Genomic DNA, 23955 nt, shown 5'->3' with positions numbered 1-23955 from the left:
GTCTGTGTGGAGATCGCACGTTCTTCCTGTGACCGCGTGGGTTTCCTCTGGGTGCTCTGGTTTCCTGCCACGTTGTAAAGTCGTGCAGGTTGGTAGGTACATTGCCCCTACTGTGTACGGAGGGGATGAGAAAGTTCAATAACATAGAACTAGTGTGAATGGGTCAGTGTAGACTTGATGGGCCGAAGGGGCTGTTTCCATGCTGCATCTGTTTTTTTCACACAAAGGGCGGTGGGTGTATGGAACGAGCTGCCGCAGGAGGTAGTTGAGGCAATGTTTAAGAACCATTTGGACAGGTACATGTATAGGACAGGTTTAGAGGGATATGGGTCAAATACAGGCAGGTGGGACTAGTGTAGATGGAACATGTTGGTCGGCAAGTTTAGATATACAGCAAGAAACAGGCCCTTTGACCCACCGAGTACATGCCGACCAGTGATCACCTGTTCATATTATTTCTATGTTATCCCACATTGTCATCCACTCCTTACACACCAGGGGCAAGTTACAGAGGGCCAAATAATCTACTAAACCGCACATCTTTGGGATGTGGGTGGAAATCGGAGCACCCGGAGGAAACCCCCACTGTCGCAGACAGAAGCTGAGGTCAGAATCAAACTCGGGTCTCTGGGGCTGTAAGGCTCTTTACCTCCGCCAGCTGTGCTCTACCAATTGTGCCACTATATCATCCACTCGGCATTGCAGTGCACCAGTTCCATGGACAAAGTCCAGTGTCTGCAATGGGGTAGAGATGAAATGGGGTAGAGATGAATCGGACAGTACCCGCAGCTTGTGGCGCTGTAAGGCAGCAACTCCAAAATTGCGCACAGTGTCACCCCCAAAGAAAATAACAGCATAGCAACTGGTCAGGGGAACAATGTCCTCACAGAAAGTTGAGGGGCATTTTACCTTCAGTTTTCCAGACCATAACAATAGCAGAGGAAAGTATTTCCTGTTTTTTCATCCACGTGTTTCCTCGTTGTTTAACCCAGGCAGAAATGTTGCAGAAATATTCCCCTCTGTCAGAGACAGATGCATGCTGCATCTGAAACTTGAACGTATGTGGCATGGGTTTGGTAAAGGTTATCTCTCCCTTTTGGGCTCGCTCGTTATAGCGAGGGTTCAGTTTCAGAGTCCAATCTTGATCCATCTCCGCTATCAGCCCGCTCTCACCAGCAACTCCATTGGACACGCTCGGCTTGAAGGTCCAGGCCACGGTTAACTTGGCTTCATCAGCGTTGTGCAAGTCCAACACTTCGCACTCAAGTTCCGCTGCGTCCCCTGAGGAATTGGGCATCCTCAGGGATCTGGAGAGAACGGTGTACGTGGGATCTGCAAACATTAGAACAGAGATGTGGACACAAGCAACTGCACAGAGTCATCATCATACAGCATGGAAATAGGCCCTTCATCTCAGTTTGCCTACGCGTACGTATATGCCCCATCCACACTAGGCCCTCCTGCCCGTATCTCTCGAAACCTTTCCTATCCATGTACCTGTCCAGATGTCAGTTTATAAAACAGAGGTTTGCCTCTCACAAAAGGACACAAAGTACCGGAGTAACTCAGCAGGTCAGGCAGCATCTCAGGAGAACATGGACAGGTGACGATTCAGGTCGGGGCAAGGGGGTCACAGTTTGAGGATAGAGGGGAAATCCTTTAGGACCGAGATGTGAAAAACATTTTTCACACAGAGAGTGGTGAATCTCTGGAACTCTCTGCCACAGAAGGTAGTTGAGGCCAGTTCATTGGCTATATTTAAGAGGGAGTTAGATGTGGCCCTTGTGGCTAAAGGGATTGTGGAGAGAAGGCAGGTACAGGATACTGAGTTGGATGATCAGCCATGATCATATTGAATGGCGGTGCAGGCTCGAAGGGCCTAATGGCCTATTCCTGTACCTATTTTCTATGTTTCTATGACCCTTCTTCAGATTCCTCTTTAATATAAATGCAACTGAAAATATGATGTCAACGTTATTATCTATGGGGGTCACCTTTCAATAGACTGTGGAGGTCTATTTGCCTGAAGAAGGTTCCTAGCACAAATGTCAGCAATCCATGTTCTCCAGACACTTTGCCTGTTAATCCAGCGCTTTGTGCCTTTTTTTGACTCTGGGCCTGTTGCCATGCTGTCTTTTTCAATCAATCAATCAATCAATCAATCAATCAATCAATCAAACAATCTTTCAGAGAGACACAAGGAACTGCAGATGCTAGTTCACAAAAAAGTGCACAGAATGTTGGTGAACATTGGTGGGTGACATTTCTGGTCGGAACCCTTCTTCAGAATTAACCTTTCACATTCGGCACAGTGGTGCAGCATTAGAGTTGCTGCATTACAGGCCAGAGACCATGGTTCTGTATGGAGTTTGTACGTTCTCCCCGTGACTCTGTGGGCTTTCTCTGGGTGCTTCTGTCTCCTTCCAAAGACGAGCAGGTGTGTAGGTTACTGGACTTCGGTAATGCTATTGCTAGTGTACAGCTTGCTCATTGGTCAGCATGGTCTTGGTGGGCCGAAGGGCCTGTTTCCACACTGTATCTCTCTAATCTCTAACCTAAAAATTTAGAATGCATCAAAACAGGAAACTTAAGGGTGATTTATAGCCAGGATCTGAATAACACCCTAAAAACCTCTGGATATTGATAGGCTCTTGCTAGGCAAGGCATTGTGTCTATCTTATCCATATTCTCCAGATAAGCTCCCTGAGCTGCTGAGTTATTCCAGCACTTTGTGAATCTTATCTGAAGGCTAATTTGGTAGTTTAGACATGCAGTGTGGAAACAGGACCATCAGCCCACCGAGTCCACGCCAACCAGTAATCACACGTACTCCAGCATTTTCCTACAAATTAGGGACATCTTTTACCAAAGCCAACTAACCTACAAACCTGTTTGAGAAGGAACTGCAGATGCTGGACAATCGAAGGTACACAAAAAAGCTGGAGAAACTCAGCGGGTGCAGCAGCATCTATGGAGCGAAGGAAATAAGCAACGTTTCGGGCCAGTTTCGGCCCGAAACGTTGCCTATTTCCTTCGCTCCATAGATGCTGCTGCACCCGCTGAGCTTCTCCAACTTTTTTGTAAATCTACAAATCTGCATGTCTTTGGAGAATGGGAGCACCCGGAAAAAACCCACGCGATCACAGGGAAAACGTAAAAAATTCCAGATGGACGCTATCCTTAGTCAGGGTGGAACCCGGATCTCTGGCACTGTAGGGCAGCAACTCTGCTGCCAAACCACTGTGCCGCGACCTTCCTTTCAGAAGGAAGCTAGAATGTCCTTTTCTCTACAATGGCTTTGCTAAACCACAAAGTGTAAATTGGAAAAACATGCTTCTAACCAGCATTCTTTGCAATGACAACCATTCATTTATCTTCATATAATTAACCATTAGAATCGATCCTATTTCAGCACTGCGCAATGTCAAGGAGTCACTTGCAGTCAACACAAAGGCATTCCATGCTCGCTAAACTTCATGTGATGTTGCTAATTATACACAATTACTCGCACATGCAAAACGACGAAGGAAGATCTTTAAGGAAGTTTTCCAAAACTCTCGATTGTTAGGGCGGCATAGTGGTGCAGCAGTAGAGGTGCTGCCCTGCAGCGCCAGAGACCTGGATTCGAGCCTGAATGTGGGTGCTGACTGCGGAGTTTTACTTTCTCCCTATGACTGTGTGGGTGTTCTGTGGGTGCACTGGTTTCCTTTCACACTCCAAAGATATGCGGGTTTGTAGGTTAATTGTCTGCTGTAAATGGCACATATCCCTTGTGGGTAGGATACAACTTGTGTGCAGGGTGATCCCTGGTTGGCGCAGACTGGCGCGCCTGTTTCCCTGCGCTGTATCTCTAAAGTCTAAAGGAAGAGATTACCTAGAAGTGTCACAGTGACGTGGAGAGGATCGGAGGTCTTCGCTGCTGCGTTGCGCTTTAACCCATTGGTATGTGGGACCCAAACAGAGGCAGCACAGTAGTAATATCCACTGTCTCCTTCGTCGGCTTGTTGCACTCTCAGTCTGTATTCGCTGCCGCTAATCCTGTTTAACGTGACAAAGTCCGAGTTGTTGACGATGGCTGCAAGGTTCATGTGCACCAGAAGTTTGCTGCTTTGAGTATCCGTCGGCAGAGATGTGCTGAAATACCAGCCAACCTCAACACTGAAGTCATCGGCACCAGTTACACTGCAAACAAGATCAATCTCGTCACCTTTGTTCAACATGAGGGTCCCTCCGCTTGCAGAGACGTTTAGAGTCTGGGCTGTAACACAGAAATCACATTCTTTAGTAAAAACTTCCTCCCTGCAAAGAGTATTTCAAGCTCGATGAAGGACACCAAGTGCTGGAGTAACTCAGTGGGTCAGGCAGCATCTCTGGAGAACATGGATAGGTGATGCTTCCGGTCGGGAGCCTTCTACAGAGTCTGAAGATGGGTCCTAACCCGAAACATCACCCATCTATGCTTTCCAGAGACGCTGCCGGACTCCAGCACGGTGTATTTTTTTTGTAAACCAGCATCTGCAGTTCTTTGCTTCTACTACATCTGAGATTAATAGTCCTATTCTGTCCCAAAAGCGTCATGGCAATTAATGGTCATGCAAATGATCAAAATAAAAATTAGTAGAAATACATTTACTCAAAGCATATGCACAAGGAACTGCAGATGCTGGAATCTTGAGCAATGGACAGGCAATATGTTAGGTTGGGACCCTTCTTCATTCTCAAAAAGTCTGAATTCAGTCTAAAGGAGGATCCCGACCCGAAATGTCACCCATCCATTCTCACCACAGATGCTGCCCAACCCATCGAGTATGTCTAGCACTTCGGAACATACTCAGCCCTCTCTTCATGCCTGTGCCATTAACTCCCCCTTCAAGCAGTAATTCCAGGCATCTGGCATACCTGTATATCCACACCCATCTCCTTCACCCAGCTTTTGAACCTTTCCACACATGGTGATACTGGCAATTAATTATCTTGGAGCAACCCAGAGGAATTGCTTCAACAATTATGTTGGCTTACAATGGAACTACAGATGCTGGTTTATACCGAAGGTAGACACAAAATCTGTGGAATTCTCTGCCACAGAAAGCAATCTGTGGAATTCTCTGCCACAGAAGGCAGTGGAGGCCAATTCACTGGATGTTTTCAAGAGAGTTAGATTTAGCTCTTAGGGTTAAGGGATTCAAGGGATATGGGGAGAAAGCTGAAACGGGATACTGATTTTTGGATGATCAGCCATGATCGTATTGAATGGCGGTGCTGACTCGAAGAGCCAAATGGCCTACTCAAGCACCTATTTTCTATGTTTCTATGTAAAATGCTGGAGTAACTCAGCGGGTCAGGCAGCATCTCTGGAGAAAAGAAATAGGCGATGTTTTTGGGAGATACGCCAGCATTTTGTGTCTATTATCTTCGATGTATATAAAGGCACCTTCCACAATCTCGTAACCCTAAGGAAAAAGTGTCCCCTTGGTCCCCTCGCATTTAAACCATGTACCTGTGTATTCTCAATTTGATTCTGCTAAGATTAGTCAAATATAATGCAGATTTTGCAAAATACACCTCCCTTTAATTCCTTCCCGGTTTTGAGAGCACTAATTATCACACGCAAATCTTGCGCATACAGCCTATCCCATCAACCTCCCTCCTCACTCCCATCCCAACTCCCTCCTCACTCCCATCCCAACTCCCTCCTCACTCCCCACCCCAACCAACTGTCCCACCAACTCCCTCCATGTCTGTCCCAACTCTCTCTTCATGGCTGTCCCTACTCTCTCCTCATGTTCCTCCCAACTCCCTTTCATGTCCGTCCCACCACCTCCCTCTTCACACCTGTCCCACCAGCTCCATCCAAACTGTGGATCCACCCATTAAAATGGGCGGTTCACCTATCTGTCAAAATCCAACTGAGGATCTGGCAACGAGGTACCTAATGGCTGAACTCTGATGGTTTTGATGGTTGCCTCTTTCTCATGGAGCTTCTTCCAGTTGAAGCCATCTTCTTTGACCCACTCGGCTGCCACACAAGAGTAGACACCACTGTCCTCCAGCAGCAAGTGGTCAACGACGAGTCTGAAGACGCCGTTTCCCTCCAAGTTCATCCTAACGTCGCCGTGCCAATATCGATCGGTGTACGAAGCCCCGGGCAGTAACTGATCATCTGCAGTGAAGGACAGGATGTCCTCTGGACCACCTCCGTTTTTGGTCAACTGCCACGTGACAGAGAGATGGGTGGAAACTGTTGACGATGTTGACGTTGATGCAACACACTCAATCTCCATTGGCGTCCCTTCTGTGTGGTTTGTGTTGGTTAGGCTTCTGGACTTTGCAGGCAGCACAGCGAGTTTATCAGGAATCACTGTAGGAAATCATGAGAGGATTAGTTCGGGTAGACGCACAGTGTCTCTTGCATAGGAGTAGCGAGATCGAGAACCGGAGGACAAAGGTTTAAGGTGAAGGGAGAAAGATATAATAGGAATTTGAGGGGTAACTTTTTCACACAAAGGGTGGTGGGTGTGTGAAACAGCCACAGGAGGTATTCAAGAAGGAACTGCAGATGCTGGAAAATCGAAGGTACACAAAAATGCTGGAGAAACTCAGCGGGTGCAGCAGCATCTATGGAGCGAAGGAAATAGGCAACGTTTCGGGCCGAAACCCTTCTTCAAAGGAAATAGGCAACGTTTCGGGCCGAAACCCTTCTTCACTGAAGAAGGGTTTCGGCCCGAAACGTTGCCTATTTCCTTCGCTCCATAGATGCTGCTGCACCCGCTGAGTTTCTCCAGCATTTTTGTGAGCCAGAGGAGGTAGTTGAGACAGGGACTATTGCAACGTTTAAGAAACAATTAGACAGGTACACGGATAGGTCAGGTTTGGAGGGATGTGGACCCAAAGCTGGCATATTGGACTAGTGTAGATGGGACATGTTGGTTGGTGTGGGCAAATTGTTTCCGCGCTGTTTCACTCTATGACACTGATAAACGAATGCATCAAGATTACCAACTAAACAAAACGCGGGTATGATTTAATAGGAACTTGAAGGCTAACTTTGCCCACACAAAGGGTGGTGGGTATGTGGAACAAGCTGCCGGAGGAGATAGTTAGGGAAGGTACTATTACAACGTTTAAGAAACATTTATACAGATGCAATCAAAATTAATAGCACAAAGGGTGGAACTTACCCTTTAAACTCACACGGGCTTCATAATTTCCTCTACTGTTTTCGTCTGTACTGGGAGTTTGGCAATCATATCTCCCCTCATCCTCGAACTTTACACTTCTGAAGCGCAGCTCAACAGAGCTGTCACCCAGCCTCTCCACCCAAATGTCACCGGCCGCTACTTTGTCCTTGTACTCGGCATCGGAAAACTCGACTTCCAACGTACTGATCACCTTCACCAATCCGCCGTTGCGGAACACAAACCAATCGAAATTTTGCTCCGAGGGCCCTTCGTAGGCGCTGACATTGCAGGGAACACTGACGGGCGTTTTCACCACACGGTACAAGGGACCGGTCGGAACTTTTACCACACGACCCAAAGTCAGCCCTGCAAGACACAGAAAAACAAGCAAACGATGACCACTCTTGTAATTAGGCCTGGACAGAGTGGATGTGGAGAGGATGTTTCCACTAGTGGGAGAGTCTAGGACCAGAGGGCACAGTTCAGAATAATAGGAGGTACCTTTAGAAAGGTGATGAGGAGGAATGTCTTTAGTCAGAGGGTGGTGAATCTGTGGAATTCATTGCCACAGAGGCTGGGGAGGCCAAGTCAGTGAGTATTTGTAAGGTGGAGATGGAAAGAGTCTTGATTAGTAAGGGTGTCAGGGGTTACGAGGAGAAGGCAGGAGAATGTGGTTGAGCAGGAAAGATAGATCAGCCATGATGGAATGGCAGAGTAGACTTGATGGACCAAATGGCCTAATTCTGCTCCTGTAATACATAGAATATTTGAAATTGCTGAAAATGGAAGCAGTTATTAAAAAAAACCCAATTAACTGGCAAAGAGGCTGGCATCTTCTTAATCAAGCAGAATAATGAATACAGCATTTACAATGCAAGATCCGCCATAGAAGCCGACTCTCAAAGCAATACAGGAAATATTAGCGATAAGGATTTGCAGAGAAGTGTTGGGTGGGGAAGGGGGGGGAGAACGGATGTAGGAGGTAAGAGGGAAAGAGAGAAAAGGGGGGGGGGGGGGGGATCTGAACAGAGATTAACCTTAGAAGCTAATATGTTAAGTTTTGCATTCTTAAAATGTGCAATTATTGAAGATAATAGTATATAACATCCAGACGCATTGGGTTTTCGAACATAGAACAGGTAGAAGGTACAGCACAGGATCAGGCCCTTCGGCCCACATAGTCCGTGCAAAACATGATGCCAAGTTATATAATCATCTCTGCCTGCTCGTGATTCCTGGGATGTCAGGACTTTCATATGAAGAAAGACTGGATAGACTCGGTTTGTACTCGCTAGAATTTAGAAGGTTGAGGGGGGATCTTATAGAAACGTACAAAATTCTTAAGGGGTTGGACAGGCTAGATGCAGGAAGATTGTTCCCGATGTTGGGGAAGTCCAGAACAAGGGGTCACAGTTTAAGGATAAAGGGGAAATCTTTTAGGACCGAGATGAGGAAAACTTTTTTCACACAGAGAGTGGTGAATCTCTGGAATTCTCTGCCGCAGAAGGTAGCTGAGGCCAGTTCATTGGCTATAATTAAGAGGGAGTTAGATATGGCCCTTGTGGCTAAAGGGATCAGGGGGTATGGAGAGAAGGCAGGAACAGGATACTGAGTTGGATGATCAGCCATGATCATATTGAATGGCGGTGCAGGCTTGAAGGGCCGAATGGCCTACTTCTGCACCTATTTTCTATGTTTCTTTGTTTCCTATCCTCTCATTACTTGCATAGCCATGTGCCGATCAAAAAGTTTCTTAAATGCCACTACACATCTTGTTTAAACTTTGCCCTTCTCACCATAAAGCTGTTTGACATTACATCCTGGGAAAAACGTTCTGACTGTCTACCACATCTATACCTCTCATAATTTTATACACTTCTATCAGGTTTCCCCTCGACATCCAATATTCCAGAGAAAAAACAATCCAAGTCTGTTTAACCTCACTTTATAGGTAATACCCTCTAATCTAGGCAACATCCTCTTCTGCACCCTCTCCAAAGCATTCCACATTGTTCCTGAAGTGGGCGACCAGAACTGCAGACAATACTTTAAATGCTTCAATTCTTTTAATTTCTAACATTAAACAACAATGCATTCTAGATTAAAGTACAAAGTGCTGAAGGAATCATCTCTGGCAGGAATGGATAGACTACAATTGGGTAGATACCCCTCTTCAGATAGTACAGGTGCAGACTCTTATAGAATCATAGAATCATACAGTATGGAAACAGGCCCTTCAACCGAACTTACCCACACTGACCAACAAGTTCTATCTACACTAGTCCCACCTGCTCGATTCCCTTACTCTGGGCAAAAGACTGTGCGCCTACCAGATCTATTCCCCTCATGATCTTGTACACTTCTATAAGATCACCCCTCATCCTCCTGCGCTTCAAGGAATAGAGTCCTAGCCTGCATAACGTCTCCCTATAGCTCACGCCCTCGAGTCCTGGCAACATCCTCATAAATTCTTCTGATCTACCTTCAAGAGATACATTATAACCTCAACTTCAGTCTTGAAATGAGGTAACATTATGTCATCGATGCAAAGCAAAGAATGTCACTGTATTTGGGTACACGTGACAATAAGGTAGCATTGAACAATTGAGGAACACAAACGTGAAGGCCCTAGGACTAGAGATAAATCAACTGTTCAGTCTGTTGAGGTGAGAGCGTGGGCAAGGTTCCACACCTTCTAACCAAGAACAAAGTAGCGATAATAAAAGCAATTGATGAACTAGGGACAGTACTCACTGCCAGATTTTTTTGCATATTAAGAATTGGTGTCCAGGGTTACCAAATTATGCAAGATTAGATTACTTTGTAGGGTTGCGTAGCACAAAAGAAACATGAACAAAGAAGTATTGGAGCTTGCGGGAGGCTGGGCAATAACTTCAGAAACCCAGCACCCAAGGATAAGGAAATGTTTTACCTGCATAAAGCAGTTCCCTTTCCTGTGCTAATATTTATCTCATTAGACAATAATATTTTGCTGTCAATCTGAAAAAATATGCCTCCTTATTTTTTATTATAAAATGTTGGGAAAAGAAACATTATAAAAAGTAAGAAATGCTGCTGTTGGGAGTGAGCAATTGTAATGTGTGATTTCACATCCGCTTCTGGGACCAGAACACAGAGTGTCGCCTGGATTGGAATTCAAAACTGCAGATGCTGGTTTGCAAGCTAAAAAGACACAAAGTGCTGGAGTAACAGCGGGTCAGGTAGCATCTCTGGTAAACAATATTGTGTTTCTTTAGGGAATCCATTGTTTGCTGTTTTCAACCTTAACACCGCTTTAGTGAGAACAGACAGTGCTGGAGGAACTCAGGTCAGGCAGCATCTGTGAAGGGAAAGTAAATGCAATGTTTCCGTTCAGTCATCAGTCTTTGGGGGGGGGGGGGGGGGGGGGGGGGGGGAGGGGATTCTGGTCACAGATGGGGCAGACCCAGTGCTGAATCCCCTCCACTGCACCACCCCACCCCTCAGACTGAAGAAGGATCACAACTCGAGACGTCACCAATCCATATCCTCTAGAGATGCTGCCCGACCCTCTGAGTTACTCCAGCACTCTGTGTTCTTTTTTGGTAAACCAGCATACTGGTGCATTGTTGCAGTCAATAGTTCAAGTCCCTTCTACTTTACTGGACTCAAGATGCATGTTATCAGTAAGAATGTCAAAGATTATGGGGAGAATGGGGTTGAGGGAAAGATAGATCAGCCATGATCAAATGGCAGAGTAGACTCGATGGGCCAAATGGCCTAATTCTGCTTCTATGTTTTAAGACATGGGGAATGAAATTTGCATCCAATTTCCTTAAATTACATTCTTGGGAGCATAGTGTTGACTTGCATGAGCCTGTTTTGCATGTGGATCATTTGCAGAGGTACGCATCTTTATGTAGTAGATGCACCAATCAAATTAGTTCTCAACTTCACCGGAGGGAAGAACGTGAAATATAGTGTCAGTGGATTGCTGAAGTCCACCATCTGGAAACATTCTGATAGACAAATCCAGTTAGGACCAACATCGTAATGTCAAGCTAAATAGAAACCCAACGGCCCATGACATCTGATGAGATGCAAACTCCCTCATTCGTCCCTGAAATGGATGTGTGAATTTTCCATTATACCCACTGCAGGTGGCTTAGTTAAGTTTTAGAGATACAGCGTGGAAATAGGCCCTTCTGCCCACCAAGTCCATGCCGACCAGCGCTCACCTCGTGTAGTAGTAGTGTCCTACACACTAGGGACAGTTAACAAAAGCTACAAACCTGCACATCTTTGGGATGTGGGAGGAAACCCGCGCTATCACAGGGAGAAGGTACAAACTCCGTACTGACTACACCTGCAGTGAGGATCAAATGCAGGTCTCTGGCGCTGTGAGGCAGCAACTCTACCGCTGCACCACGGTGGTCTATTGTGACAAACTAATTCAGCTACCCTCCCTTTCCCAACTTTAAACAGATGTATGTTTCTGTGCTGTCTCAGAAACTAGCTTTTCTCATGAACTATACTGCCTTCGTAAAATATAAACGTCATTAAGAGTCCCATATATACGTCAACTAGCTTTTCAAAACCCCAAAACGTAGGCTTTGTCTGAGGAAGTGATGCGCTACTATGCTAACTTTGCTCTACCTATTGTACCTGGGTTTGAACTGATTGTATCTATGTACAGTATTTGTGACTGTTCCAGACGTCTGTGGAGGCCAAGTCACCAGGAATCTAAAGCAGAAAATGTCAGGTTCTTGATTAGTATGGGGAGAAGGCAGGAGTATGGGGTTGAGAGGGAAAGATAGATCAGCCGTGATCAAATGGCAAAGTAGACTTGATGGATCAAATGGCCTAATTTTGCTTCTACGTCTTATGAACTTTTTAAGGAACTAGAATAAAAGTCTAGTTAATTAACAATTAACACTGTGGACATGCCAAGACCTTTCCTTATCTACAAAGTCATGGGGTACAGGACCACCACCGACCTTCCAGCACACTTCATTCCAGAGTCTTTCCGGATTATCCGTTTTGCCGGACCAACAGAGGTCATGGTACCAATCAACTCCTCTTGCAGGCCGTGACCTCTGTCGGCCTCTCCACCTTGGCAGCTGAAGGGCCGAGATACTGGCCGCAAAGTTGGCTATGGGAACAGATCTGCCGGCTCCAGTCGGGCTGGAGTTCCAGAGAACCAGCCGCAGGAGGGAAACTCGACCTGCCAATCAGCCACGATGCCCCGATGAGGTCGAGAGCGGCCGCCTCACCCGGCCGAGGCACCACATATTTACAGGGACGGATTTCAAGTGCACTCTCGTAATTTAGTCCGGATTATAGGAGGTGCCGGACCACCATTTGCAGGAAAATCGGTGGTGGACCTGTACTCCATTAATCTGTCCATTTGTCCAGTCTTGTTCAGCACTGCTTTCAGAAGCAGAATCCAGCAGCTGGTAAAGACAAACATTGTCTAAGCCTCAACAATGCAAAGATGTTCCTCATCGCCACAGCAGCATATTCATGTAAACAAATAGCTTCAGATTATTAGGGTCCGGAAGTGATAAATTCATAGTTCACAATTCATATGAGCAGAATTAGGCCATTTGGCCCATAATGTTGGCACCAATATTGAATCATGGCTGATTTATCTTTCCCTCTCAACCCCATTCTCCTACCTTGATATCATGCAGATACAAGGAACTGTAGATACTGGTTTACATAAAAAGACATTAAGTGCTGGAGTAACTCAGCAGATCAGGCAGCATCTCTGGCGAACATGGATAGGTAACGTCTTGGGTGGGGAACTTTCAATCTGAATTAAGTTCCTGACCCAAAATGTGACTTATCCATGTTCTCCAGAGATGCTGCCCGGCCAGCTGAGTTACTCCAGCACCATGTTGTTGTTTGTTGTTTTGTTGTTTGTCTTTTGCACAAAAGTCCGCGAGCATTGCCACTTTCATTTCACTGCACATCTCGTATGTGTATGTGACAAATAAACTTGACTTGACTTGATGTGTCTCGTCTTGGCATCATGATTGGCACAGACATTGTGGCCTGAGGGCCTGTTCCTGTGCAGTACTGTTCTACGTTCTATCTATGTTCTATCCATTCTTTATGTCTACAATCGAGGTTGAAATTTTGTTTCGGTGTTCGCTCAAATCAATCGATCTTCAGTTTAGTTTAGTGATACAGCATTGAAAAAAGATTTTTAGACCCAACGAGTCCTCAGCAACCCACTCACACTGGTTCTGTGTTATCTACTGTACATTCAGTCACTTTTAAGTCTAAAATGAATGGCTTCACACTTGTCTAGGTTGAAATGTCTTAGCTGTATTGCTCATTCAATTAATCTTTGAATCTTAATTTATCTATACTGCTGTCAATGTCCTTTACGTCTAAAACATTAGCAAGATTGGATACACAGCCAGTCATCAAACGTGGCTATAAAAAGTGAATAGTTGGACTTAGATTACCTAACCTTGAGGGACACGACTTGTCACACCTGCACAGCCATTATCTTTACAGCCTCTCATACTACTCAGCTAGATCAATAACTTGCATTCAATTTCACAAGCTTCTATTTCAGTGAACAACCTTATGAAGGACTACAGAAAATGTTATCAGTTTTCCAGAAGCCATTTCACTCACGTTTCCTCTCCACTACTTTTGTTACACCTCTCATGTTTCCCTGGGACATTCGAGGCCATTCACCCCATCAAGTCAATGCCAGCTTTTAGAGCATTTCCACCAGTCCCATTTTCCTGCAGCTTATTCTTTCTCACATGCCCCTCCACCACGCTCCTCAGTTTTATGTCCCAATTGTGCATTTACATCAGCCATTATACTCACAACCAGCGTTGGAGCACTTGAGGGAAGCACAAGCAATCACAGCCAGTTCATGCAAACACCACACATGTAGACACAATGAACTGCAGATGCTGCTTTACAAAAAGAGCCACAAAGTGCTGGAGAAACTCAGTGGGTCAGACAGCATCTGTGGAGGACACAGACGGGTGACGTTTCTGGTGGACACCCTTCTTCAGATTGAAAGGTCGCCCATCCATTCCCTCCACAGATGCTGCCTGACCCGCCGAGTTCCTCCAGCACTTTATGCTCTACACAAGATCCCAGCATCTGCGGTTCTCCTTGTCTCCACAAGATTCGGTAACGTCAAACGATTTTCAATTTCATGCTGGTTATTTGAACGGCAAGAAAAAAGGAATTTGTTCAGCCATAAGATGGAAAGGGTACAGAGAAGATTTGCGAGGATGTTGCCAGGACACAAGGGCCTGAGCTGCAGGGAGAGGTTGAGCAGGCTGGGACTATTCCTAGGAGTGCACAGGGATGAGGGGTGATCTGATAGAGGTATACAAAATCATGAGTGGAATAGATCGGGAGACATAGAGTCTCTTGCCCATAGTAGGGGAATCAAGAACCAGAGGACAGGTTTAAGGCGAGGGAGGAAATATTTAATAAGAACTTGAGGGGTAACGTTTCACACAAATGGTGGTGGGCATATGGAATGGGTTGCCAGAGGAGATAGTTGAGGCAGATGTTTAAGAAAATCTCAGAAACATTTGATAATTTAGAGCAATATGGGCCAAATGCAGGCAGTGGGACTAGTGTAGCTGGGAAATGTGGGCGAGTTAGGCCGAAGGGCCTGTTTCCACGCTGTATGGCTCTATGACCCAAGTCCATGTCATAGGAGCAGAAGTAGGCCATTCAGCCCATAGTCTCGTCCACCATTCAATCATGGTTGATCTATCTCCCCCTCTCAACCCCATTCTCCTGCCTTCTCCCAGCTACTTGACCCTTCATCACAACTTTCCTACAGAAACCCAGCTTATTTCCCACCATGCTTCGTTATAAACCGAATCATATTATTATTATTATCCCAGGATGCACAAGAAACCAGATAAGCTGAAATCTTGAATGAACCACGAACTGCTGGAGGAACTCAGCAAGTCAGGCAGGGTGTGTGTGTGCAGGGAGATGTGTTCTGTCCATTTCCTTCCACAGATGCTGCCTGACCCGCTGAGTTCCTCCAGCATTTTGTGTTTTGCTTGAGTTTCCAGATCCTGCAGTTCCTTGTGTATCGAATAACAAGGTGCTAGAATAGAATTGCGAAGGGACTCAATGCTGAGAAGAATTATCCAAAGAAAATAATACTGACATTCATTTTGCTTCCACTTTTCTCCAGATTTCACCATCTGCAGTTCCTTGCATCTCCAAAAGAAATATTGTGCCTAATTTACACATTTGCAATCCCTATCCCAAAGTTGGTAAATCAGTAACGCAGAGGAAAATAAAAATGTTACTTTGTGTAAAACGCGATTCTGGGAATTAACACAAAGCGCGCCGTCCCCTCGCCTTCCGCAGCCGACCTCGGAAGCCCCAGATCGTCACCCAGGGCATGGGAGGTTTGCCCCCAGTCAGCTCACCCATCCTCTCGAGGTATCCATGGACCACATCTTCCCATCTCCACCCCTTTCCGCAAAGACCCTTCCCTCCGCAACCGCCTGGTTAACGCATCCCTTGCCACCCAAACCACCCCCTCTACAGGTACTTTCCCCTGCAACCGCAGGAGGTGCAACACCTGTCGCTATACCTCCTCCCTCGACTCTGTCCAGGGACCACAACGGTCCTTTCAGGTGAGGCAGAGGTTCACTTGTAACTCCCCATGGAGGAGGGTGATCCGGTGTTATGCCTCCAACGCCTTCAACCTAGGCTGCAGGGGGCGCCCTCGGGACCCAAAGATGGCCAGGTGGGCCGACCAGACTTTGAATAATAATGCAACCAAAAATGGCGGCGCCCGCATGTGTAATATATGCACTTGCATTTGTGATAAATAAAGCAGTACTGAATCATTAAACTCCAACCTCAACTACTGTATCCACAGTTCTGGGTGTGCACTCCTATATATCGGCGAGAACAAGCGCAGACTGGGCCATCGTTTCGCTGAACACCTCGCCAAGCCCGCATTGGCCTACGCGATCTCCTGGTTACCAAGCTCTCTAACTCCACCTCCCATTCCCACACTGACCTTTCCGTCCTAGACCTCCTCCATTGTCAGAGGCCACCCACAAATTGAAGGAACAGCACCTCATATTTTGCTTGGGCAGCTTACAATCCAGCGGTATGAAAATTGATTTCCCTAACTTCAAGTGGCCCTTGCATTCCCTCTCTCTCTCTGTCCCTCCCCCACCCTAGTCGCCCTACTAGTATCACTGTCGTCCTGCTTAGTTTCACATTATCACCTTCTCCACAGCCTACAATGGACCACTGTGGGCTCCACATTTCCTTGATCATGATTGCTGGCTTTGATTTGCTCTTTTGTACACCTTTTGATTCATTTTTTATGGATATTTTTAAGTTGGAGATTCATAGGTTCTTGATTAGTGCCAGGGGTTATGGGGAGAAGGCAGGAAAATGTGGTTGAGAGGGAAATATAGATCAGCCATGGTGGAATGGCAGAGTAGACTTGATGGGCCGAATGGTCTAATTCTGCTCCTATGACTTATGAAATTTGTTCTTCATTCCTTTTCATATCTCTAGTTTTCCTGCACCCTCTCATTCGGAAGAAGGGTGTCGACCCGAAAAATCACCTCTTCCTTTTCTCCTGAGATGCTGGATAACATATATTTACATATAAAATTATAATAGGACTGGACAAGCTAGATGCAGGAAAAATGTTCCCAATGTTGGGCGAGTCCAGAACCAAGGGCCACAGCCTTAGAATAAAGGGGAGGCCATTTAAGACTGAGGTGAGAAAAAACGTTTTTACCCAGAGTTGTGGATTTGTGGAATATCCTGCCACAGAGGGCAGTGGAGGCCAAACCACTGGATGGATTTAAGAGAGAGTTAGATAGAGCTCTAGGGGCTAGTGGAGTCAAGGGATATGGGGAGAAGGCAGGCACGGGTTATTGATTGGGGACGATCAGCCATGATCACAATGAATGGCGGTGCTGGCTTGAAGGGCCGAATGGCCTACTCCTGCACCTATTTTCTATGTTTCTCTGCTGCCTGACCTCCATACAGCATTTAGTGTCTATTTTAGATAGATTGGTAGATGGCTTCAGAAAGGGAGAAGTGCTGCATCAGACCTGCACGGAGAAGCTATCTCCATGCTGCTGTAAGTGCACCATTAACCACAACCTATTCCCATTTTGCTATTTCCCCATCAGCCACAGGTGAGATGGAAACCACACACATACCACAGCATGAAAACACACCTCACACATCACCATGCACAGGCAAAACCTACTAATCATCATTTCAGCAAACTTTCTTTTTCTTTAAGCTTCAGGAAGAAAAAGACAGCCTGCACCTGTGGCAGAACAATCTGATGACAACTGGTAGCCCCAGAACTGCCAGGATAACAATATCATCTTTCCCAAATAAGACCACACAGAGGAGTCTCTACTGAGAGGAACTACTTTGATTTCATTGATGCATCATGGAAACAGCCTCTTCGGCCCATCAAGTCCATGCCAACCATTGATCACCCGTTCACACTAGTTCTATGTTATACCACTTTCTCATCCACTCCCTACTCACTAGTGGACAATTTACAGAGGGCCAATTGACCTACAAACCCGCATATCATAAGTCCATACGTTATCAGAGCAGAATTAGGCCATTTGGCCCATTAAGTCTATTCCGCCATTCAATCATGGCTGATCTATCTTTCCCTTTCAACCCCATTCTCCTGCCTTCCCTGACACCCTTTGGGTCTTTGGGATGTGAGAGGAAATTGGAGCACCCGGAAGAAACCCACACGGTCACAAACAGAACGTGCAAACGCAACACAGGCAGCACCTGCATTCAGGATGGAACCCGAGTCTCTGGTGCTGTGAGGAAGCGGCTCTACCAGATGAGCTACTTTGCTTTGGCAAAGTAAACTTCATTATGTCTAAGAAAAGTGGTTCATTTGTAATGTGCAGGGGGCCATTTGCATTTTACCGGGGCAAATTGCCCAAAGAGGGAGGGACCAGTCATCGCAACAAAGTGCTGGAGGAACTCAGGAGGTCAGGCAGCATCAGTGCAGGGAATGTGCAGGTGATGTTTCTGGTCGGGAACCTTCTTCAGACCCTGAAGAAGCGCAAAGACGGGTCCTGAACCAAAACTCATATATTTTGCAGGTGCAAGAAACAGCAGTGAAACCTTGATGAAAGTGAAAGCAAAATAAATCCCTGCCATTTCCCATTGGCTACTTTATCTTTCTGTTCACATGAAAGATTTTATTTGCAGTTTTGATATTTCTTGCCAGCTAACTCTCCTAATATACTTTACCCCCACTCTCTTAAGTCATCTTTTGCTGGCTTCTAAAATGTTTCCATTCTTCGGGACTTCCACTATTCCTTGCCTTCTCTTTCAGATTCTTTATAAATCTTGTTGATTCTGCAACTTCCTAACAACCACTCCCAATTTCACTGCCCCACCTAATGCTAATAAGCACAAATGAGGCCACCTGCATTGAATTTACAAAACACACAAAGTGCTGGAGTAACTCAGCAGGTCAGACAGCATCTCTGGAGAACACATCTCAGGTTAGAACTCTTCTTCAGACGAGACGTGACTGATCTATGTTCTCCAGAGATGTGGTCTGAGCCGCTGATTAACTCCAGCACTTAATGTCCTTTTCATAATGTTCATAAATGATAGGAGTAGAATTAGGCCATTTGGCCCGTCAAGTCTACTCCGCCATTCAATCATGGCTGATCTATCTTCCCCTCTTAACCCCATTCTCCTGCCTTCTCTCCATAACCCGTGACACCCATACTAATCAATAATTTATCTATCTCTGCCTTAAAAATATTAATTGACGGCCTCCACCGCCTTCTGTGACAATTAATTCCACAGATTCACCACCCTCCGACTAAAGAAATTCCTCCTCATCTCCTTCCTAAAGGAACGTCCTTTTATTCTGAGGCTATGACTTCTGGTCCTAGACTCTCCCACTAGTGGAAACATCCTCTCCACATTCACTCTATCCAGGCCAAATTAGTTTAGAGATACAGTGTGGAAATAGGCCCACTGAGTCCACTCCGACCATTAGTCTCCTGTACACTAGTTCTATCCAACACACTAGGAACAATTTCCAGAAGCCAATTAACCTACAACCCTGTACGTCTTTGGAAAGTGCAAAGAAAATGGAGCACCCAGAGAAAACCCACATGGTCACAGGGAGAATGTGGTTTGCTTGTTATGTTCATGAAGTAGAAAGATTGATTAATACTATTTTCAAAAACTCAAGCACATTGGCACAGGGTGGAATATATTATACTCAATACTAAATACAGGCTTAACACAAGAATGGCTAAAATAAAATCATACAATGGCAGTGGCAGAAGATGAAGTGTAGATCCATCGAGCTTAGTTACTCGTCACTTCAGTCAAGATATTTATCTTTAAATATATAAAATTCTGAGAGGCATAGATAGGGTGGACAATCATAACCTTTTACCCCCCAGGGTGGAAATACCAAATACTAGAGGGTTTTACAGTCAGACAGGCAAAGTTTGAAGGATATGTGCACATGTTTTTTTTTACTATAGACAGTGTTGGGTGCCTGGAATATGCTACCAGGGGTGATGGTGGAGGCAGATATGATAGTGGCATTGAAGAGGCTTTTAGATAGGCAGATGGACATATAGGGAATGGAGGGATGTGGTTTATGTGCAGGCTGGGGAGATTAGTTTAACTTGGCATCTGTGGATGACTTGATTTTAATCATGTGAAGTTTTTCTTTTGACTGGATAGATATGTTTACAGAAGCCAATTAATCTACAAACCTGCACGTCTTTGGGATGTGGGACAAAACCGGAGCACCCGGAGGAAACATATGCAGTCACAGGGAGAACGTGCAAACTCGGCACAGACAGCTGAAGTCAGAATTGAACCCGGGTCTCTGGCGCTGTGAGGCAGCAGTTCTACTGTTCTCTCCATCTCTATATTCCAGTATATTTCTTTAACAATATTCTTCAATTTTCTCATTTAAAGTAGTCAGCAAATTTCTCAAAGTTTTGCTGAACCGCCATTTGCGGTAAAGCATTCTAAGTCTTAATAACCCCATTATCCCTATCCATGGTCCGACGATAATCTTAAACACATGTTTGTTATTGCTATTTCACCAAGTGCTGGGAATAGTCATTGACTTTCTCAACATCTTTCACAATTCCCAAAGCTGCAGCTGGACCACTAATCCTTTGGTCTCAGTCAAAAACGTCATCAATATTAAGGCACATGAAATTATCCCCCTATTTCCATTTAGTTTCAAGGAAAGTTTTGAGATTTTCCTCTTCCATGACTGAAAGAGCTTTCCTACAAAAAATGTGCCCGAAATGCATTTAATTAAAGCTCTGAATTAAAGAAAAAACAATTTGCTTTGCTGTTCATTGTTGAAGGGGGCTGAAGGGTGATAGGGTGAATGCACAGTTTTTTACCCAGAGCAGGGGGGGGGGGGGGGGTGGTCGAGAACCTGTGAACATCAGTTTAAGTTGAGAGGAAAGATCTAATAGGAACCGGCGGGGCAACTTTTTTTACACAGCGGGTGGTAGATATATGGAATGAGCTGCCAGAGGAGGTGGGTGAGGCAGGCATTTCACAATGATTAAGAAACATTCAGTCAGATATACAGATAGTATAGGTTTAGAGGAACGTGCCAAACACAGGCAGGTGGGATTAGTGTAGTTGGGTATGTTTGTCTGTGTGGGCAAGCTGGGCCGAAGGGTCCGCTTCCACGCAGTATGACACTATGAATATACGCATCCCCCATATTACAGGGGAGGGGGGTGTGTTATGTGTTCTTGTCTTATGAGCCAGGGGAGGAGGGAGTGACAATGAGAACACGGCGTGGGGGGAAGGCCGGGATGGACGGTGGGAAAACAAAGGGAGACCCGGTGTGGGGGGGGGACGGACTAGTTTAGAATCCTCTGCCCAGCAGATAAGTCTGTGTTCGTTTGTTTGTTCATTTGTTCCGGTCAAGGCGCTGTGCACACGGCCACCAGCCAACAGTCGCTTGTCTTTTTCTTTTTGTGTCCCTTTATTTAAATTTCAAGTTTTCATGGACCTTGTGTGTTGTGACTGTTGGCAAACCAATTTCCCACCGGGGATGAATAAAGTTTTATCGTATCGTAATCGAGAACCCGCGTCAATCTCTGCCTTAAAAATATTAATTGACGTCCTCCACAGCTGTCCGTGGAAATTAATTCCACAGATTCACCATCCTCTGATTGAAGAAAATTCCCCTCATTTACGTCCTCTTATTCTGAAGCTATAGCCCAGGGGTCGGCAACCTTGTTCTGCATAGGGGCCGGGACGCATGCCTGTGAGCGGATGGCGGGCCACATCTATCACGTGTACACATGGGTCCCGCCCAGGATGGCAGGCATCAAATCACGTGTTCACAGAAGGTAGACAAAAATGCTGAGGAAACGCAGCAGGTGAGGCAGGCAGCCTCATGCAATCCTTGCATGTCTCACCCGCTGAGTTTCTCCAATTTTTTTGTCGATCTTAGATTTTCCCAGCATCTGCAGTTCTTAAACGTGTTCACAGAAGGTGCGCGGCCGTGCTGGTGGCTTTGCGCAGGAGCTCGGCGGGCCGGATGATTATGGGGAAAAAAATCCGCCTGAGGGCCGGATGATTTCAGGTTACGGGCTGCATTCGGCCTGGGGGCCGTAGGTTGCCGACCCCTGCTATAGCCTATGGTCCTAGACTCTCCCACTGGTGGACACATACTCTCCGCATCCACCCTACCCAGGCCTTTCACTATTCAGTAAGTTGCAATGAGGTTCCCCCTCATCCTCCTAAACTCCAGCGAGTACAGGCCCAGTACCGTCAAACGCTTATCATAAGTTAAACCAATCATCCCTCGGATCATTCTCGTAAACCTCCTCTGGGCTCTCTCCAGTGCCAGATCATCCTTCCTCAGATATGGGGCCCAAAACTGCTCACAATGCTTCAAATGTGGTCTGACCAGTGCCTTATAAAGCCTCAGCATTACATTTTATATTCAAGTCCTCTATAAATAAATGCTAGCATTGAATTTGTCTTCCTTACTACTGATTCAAAACCCTATGTCCTTTTGCATACTAACGGCAAGAGTGCGGGAGAATTGCAGGCAGCCTGTGTGACGTGCTTCAGTCATTAATAGACAAGCCGGAGACAACATGGATAAAGGGTCTATTCTCTCACAGGCAAGCATCATAAGTAGTTTGCAAGAAATGTTTAATGTAGCTCTCAAACAGATAGTAGAGTTGCACAACGGAGTTTGAAATGGCTGCTGAATTAGGAGACATGGTAATGTTTAATGGATCAGTAGGTTAGAAGAACAAGATAGACAAACTGAGCATATTAAACCAGGGGAGCTGCAATTCAACATGGGGGGTCTGACTAACTGCTTTGGAACAAGGAACAACGATGGGAATTTCTTCTCAACTGAAAGATTAAGAGCCAGTTAGGCAATTGAAAACTGGACAATGTTTTTAAATTGGGTAAAATAAATCAAGGAATTATGGCAAAGATGGTGGGAACACAAATCAGAGGTCAATTTAAGGCACAAAACACAAAATGCTGGAGTAACTCAGCGTGTCAGGCAGCATTTCTGTAGAACATGGATAGGTGATGTTTCAGACTGATGAAGGATCCAACTCGAAACATCATCGACCCATGTTTTCCAGAAACTCTGCCCGGCCCATTGAGTTACTCCAGCACTTTGTATTTTTTTTGTAAGCCAGCATTGGCAGTTCCTTCAGTCTACAATTAAAGGCAAACTATGTTTGAGTAGATGAATGCATATTCCGACATTCTCAACCCATTCTTCTCACGCATTGTTTCCACAGATCTCCCGAGACAATGGCAGGCATTGCAACATGCATGGTTCAAAGAAATGCACTCGTGAGCCTCCCAACTGGAACATTATTGCCAAGTTGCTTGGTCAAATAATTCTGCTGTCAATGACGGCACACAGAACACACAAATGGAAGAACGTGGTTTGGGAACCGCTCCATCCAAGATCACAAGAAATTGCAGAGAATTGTGGACGCAGTCCAGACCATCACACAAACATCCATTGATTCCATTTACACTTTACAAGGCCACCAGCATAATCAAAGACCAGTCTCACCCCGGCCACTACCTCTTCTACCCTCTCCCATCAGGCAAGAGGTACAGAAGCGTAAAAACACACACCTCCAGATTCAGGGACAGTTTTTTCCCCAGCTGTAATCAGGCAACTGAACCAGCCTATCACCAACTAGAGAGCAGTCCTGAGCTACTATCTACCTCACTGGAAACCCTCAAACTATCTTTGATCCGACTTTACTTTGGAAGGCAAACATGGATAGGTGAAACATAGAAACACAGAAAATAGGTGCAGGAGTAGGCCATTTGGCCCTTCGAGCCTGCACCGCCATTCAATATGATCATGGCTGATCATCCAACTCAGTATCCTGTTCCTGCCTTCTCTCCATACCCCCTGATCCCTTTAGCCACAAGAGCTATATCTAACTCCCTCTTAAAATATAATTAACTGGCCTCAACTACCTTCTGCGGCAGAGAATTCCAGAGATTCACCACTCTCTGTGTGAAAAAAGTTTTCCTCATCTCGGTCCTAAAAGATTTCCCCTTTATCCTTAAACTGTGACCCCTTGTTCTGGAAGGAGCCAGTCTTTACATGTGGGAGGCAAGATTGGCAAAATTAATAAGCAAAATGCAGATTGTATCATGTTAGCCTTTTGGTTTTTTTCCAACATCTATGCAAAGTGGTAAATGTATTCACCCACATGGATATGCA

The 23955-nt window shown here is 45.6% G+C and overlaps 1 protein-coding gene across 1 annotated transcript in view; it reads right to left on the bottom strand.

Moving 5' to 3' along the window:
• LOC129702744 (prostaglandin F2 receptor negative regulator-like) overlaps positions 1–23955 on the bottom strand; it is a 43736-nt gene that overhangs the window by 10083 nt on the left and 9698 nt on the right. Inside the window, exons 2-5 of the mRNA XM_055644685.1 lie at positions 7179–7544; positions 5930–6358; positions 3875–4258; positions 910–1332 (exon numbers count right to left, since the gene is read on the bottom strand). Of these exons, the coding sequence (XP_055500660.1) occupies positions 910–1332; positions 3875–4258; positions 5930–6358; positions 7179–7544 (1602 nt within the window). The remainder of the gene's footprint in view (positions 1–909; positions 1333–3874; positions 4259–5929; positions 6359–7178; positions 7545–23955) is intronic.

Source organism: Leucoraja erinacea, chromosome 13 (assembly GCF_028641065.1).
Source record: "Leucoraja erinacea ecotype New England chromosome 13, Leri_hhj_1, whole genome shotgun sequence".
NCBI classification, from domain to species: domain Eukaryota; kingdom Metazoa; phylum Chordata; class Chondrichthyes; order Rajiformes; family Rajidae; genus Leucoraja; species Leucoraja erinaceus.
Note: the sequence above shows the minus strand (reverse complement) of the source record. Positions and strands in the feature narration are given on the sequence as shown.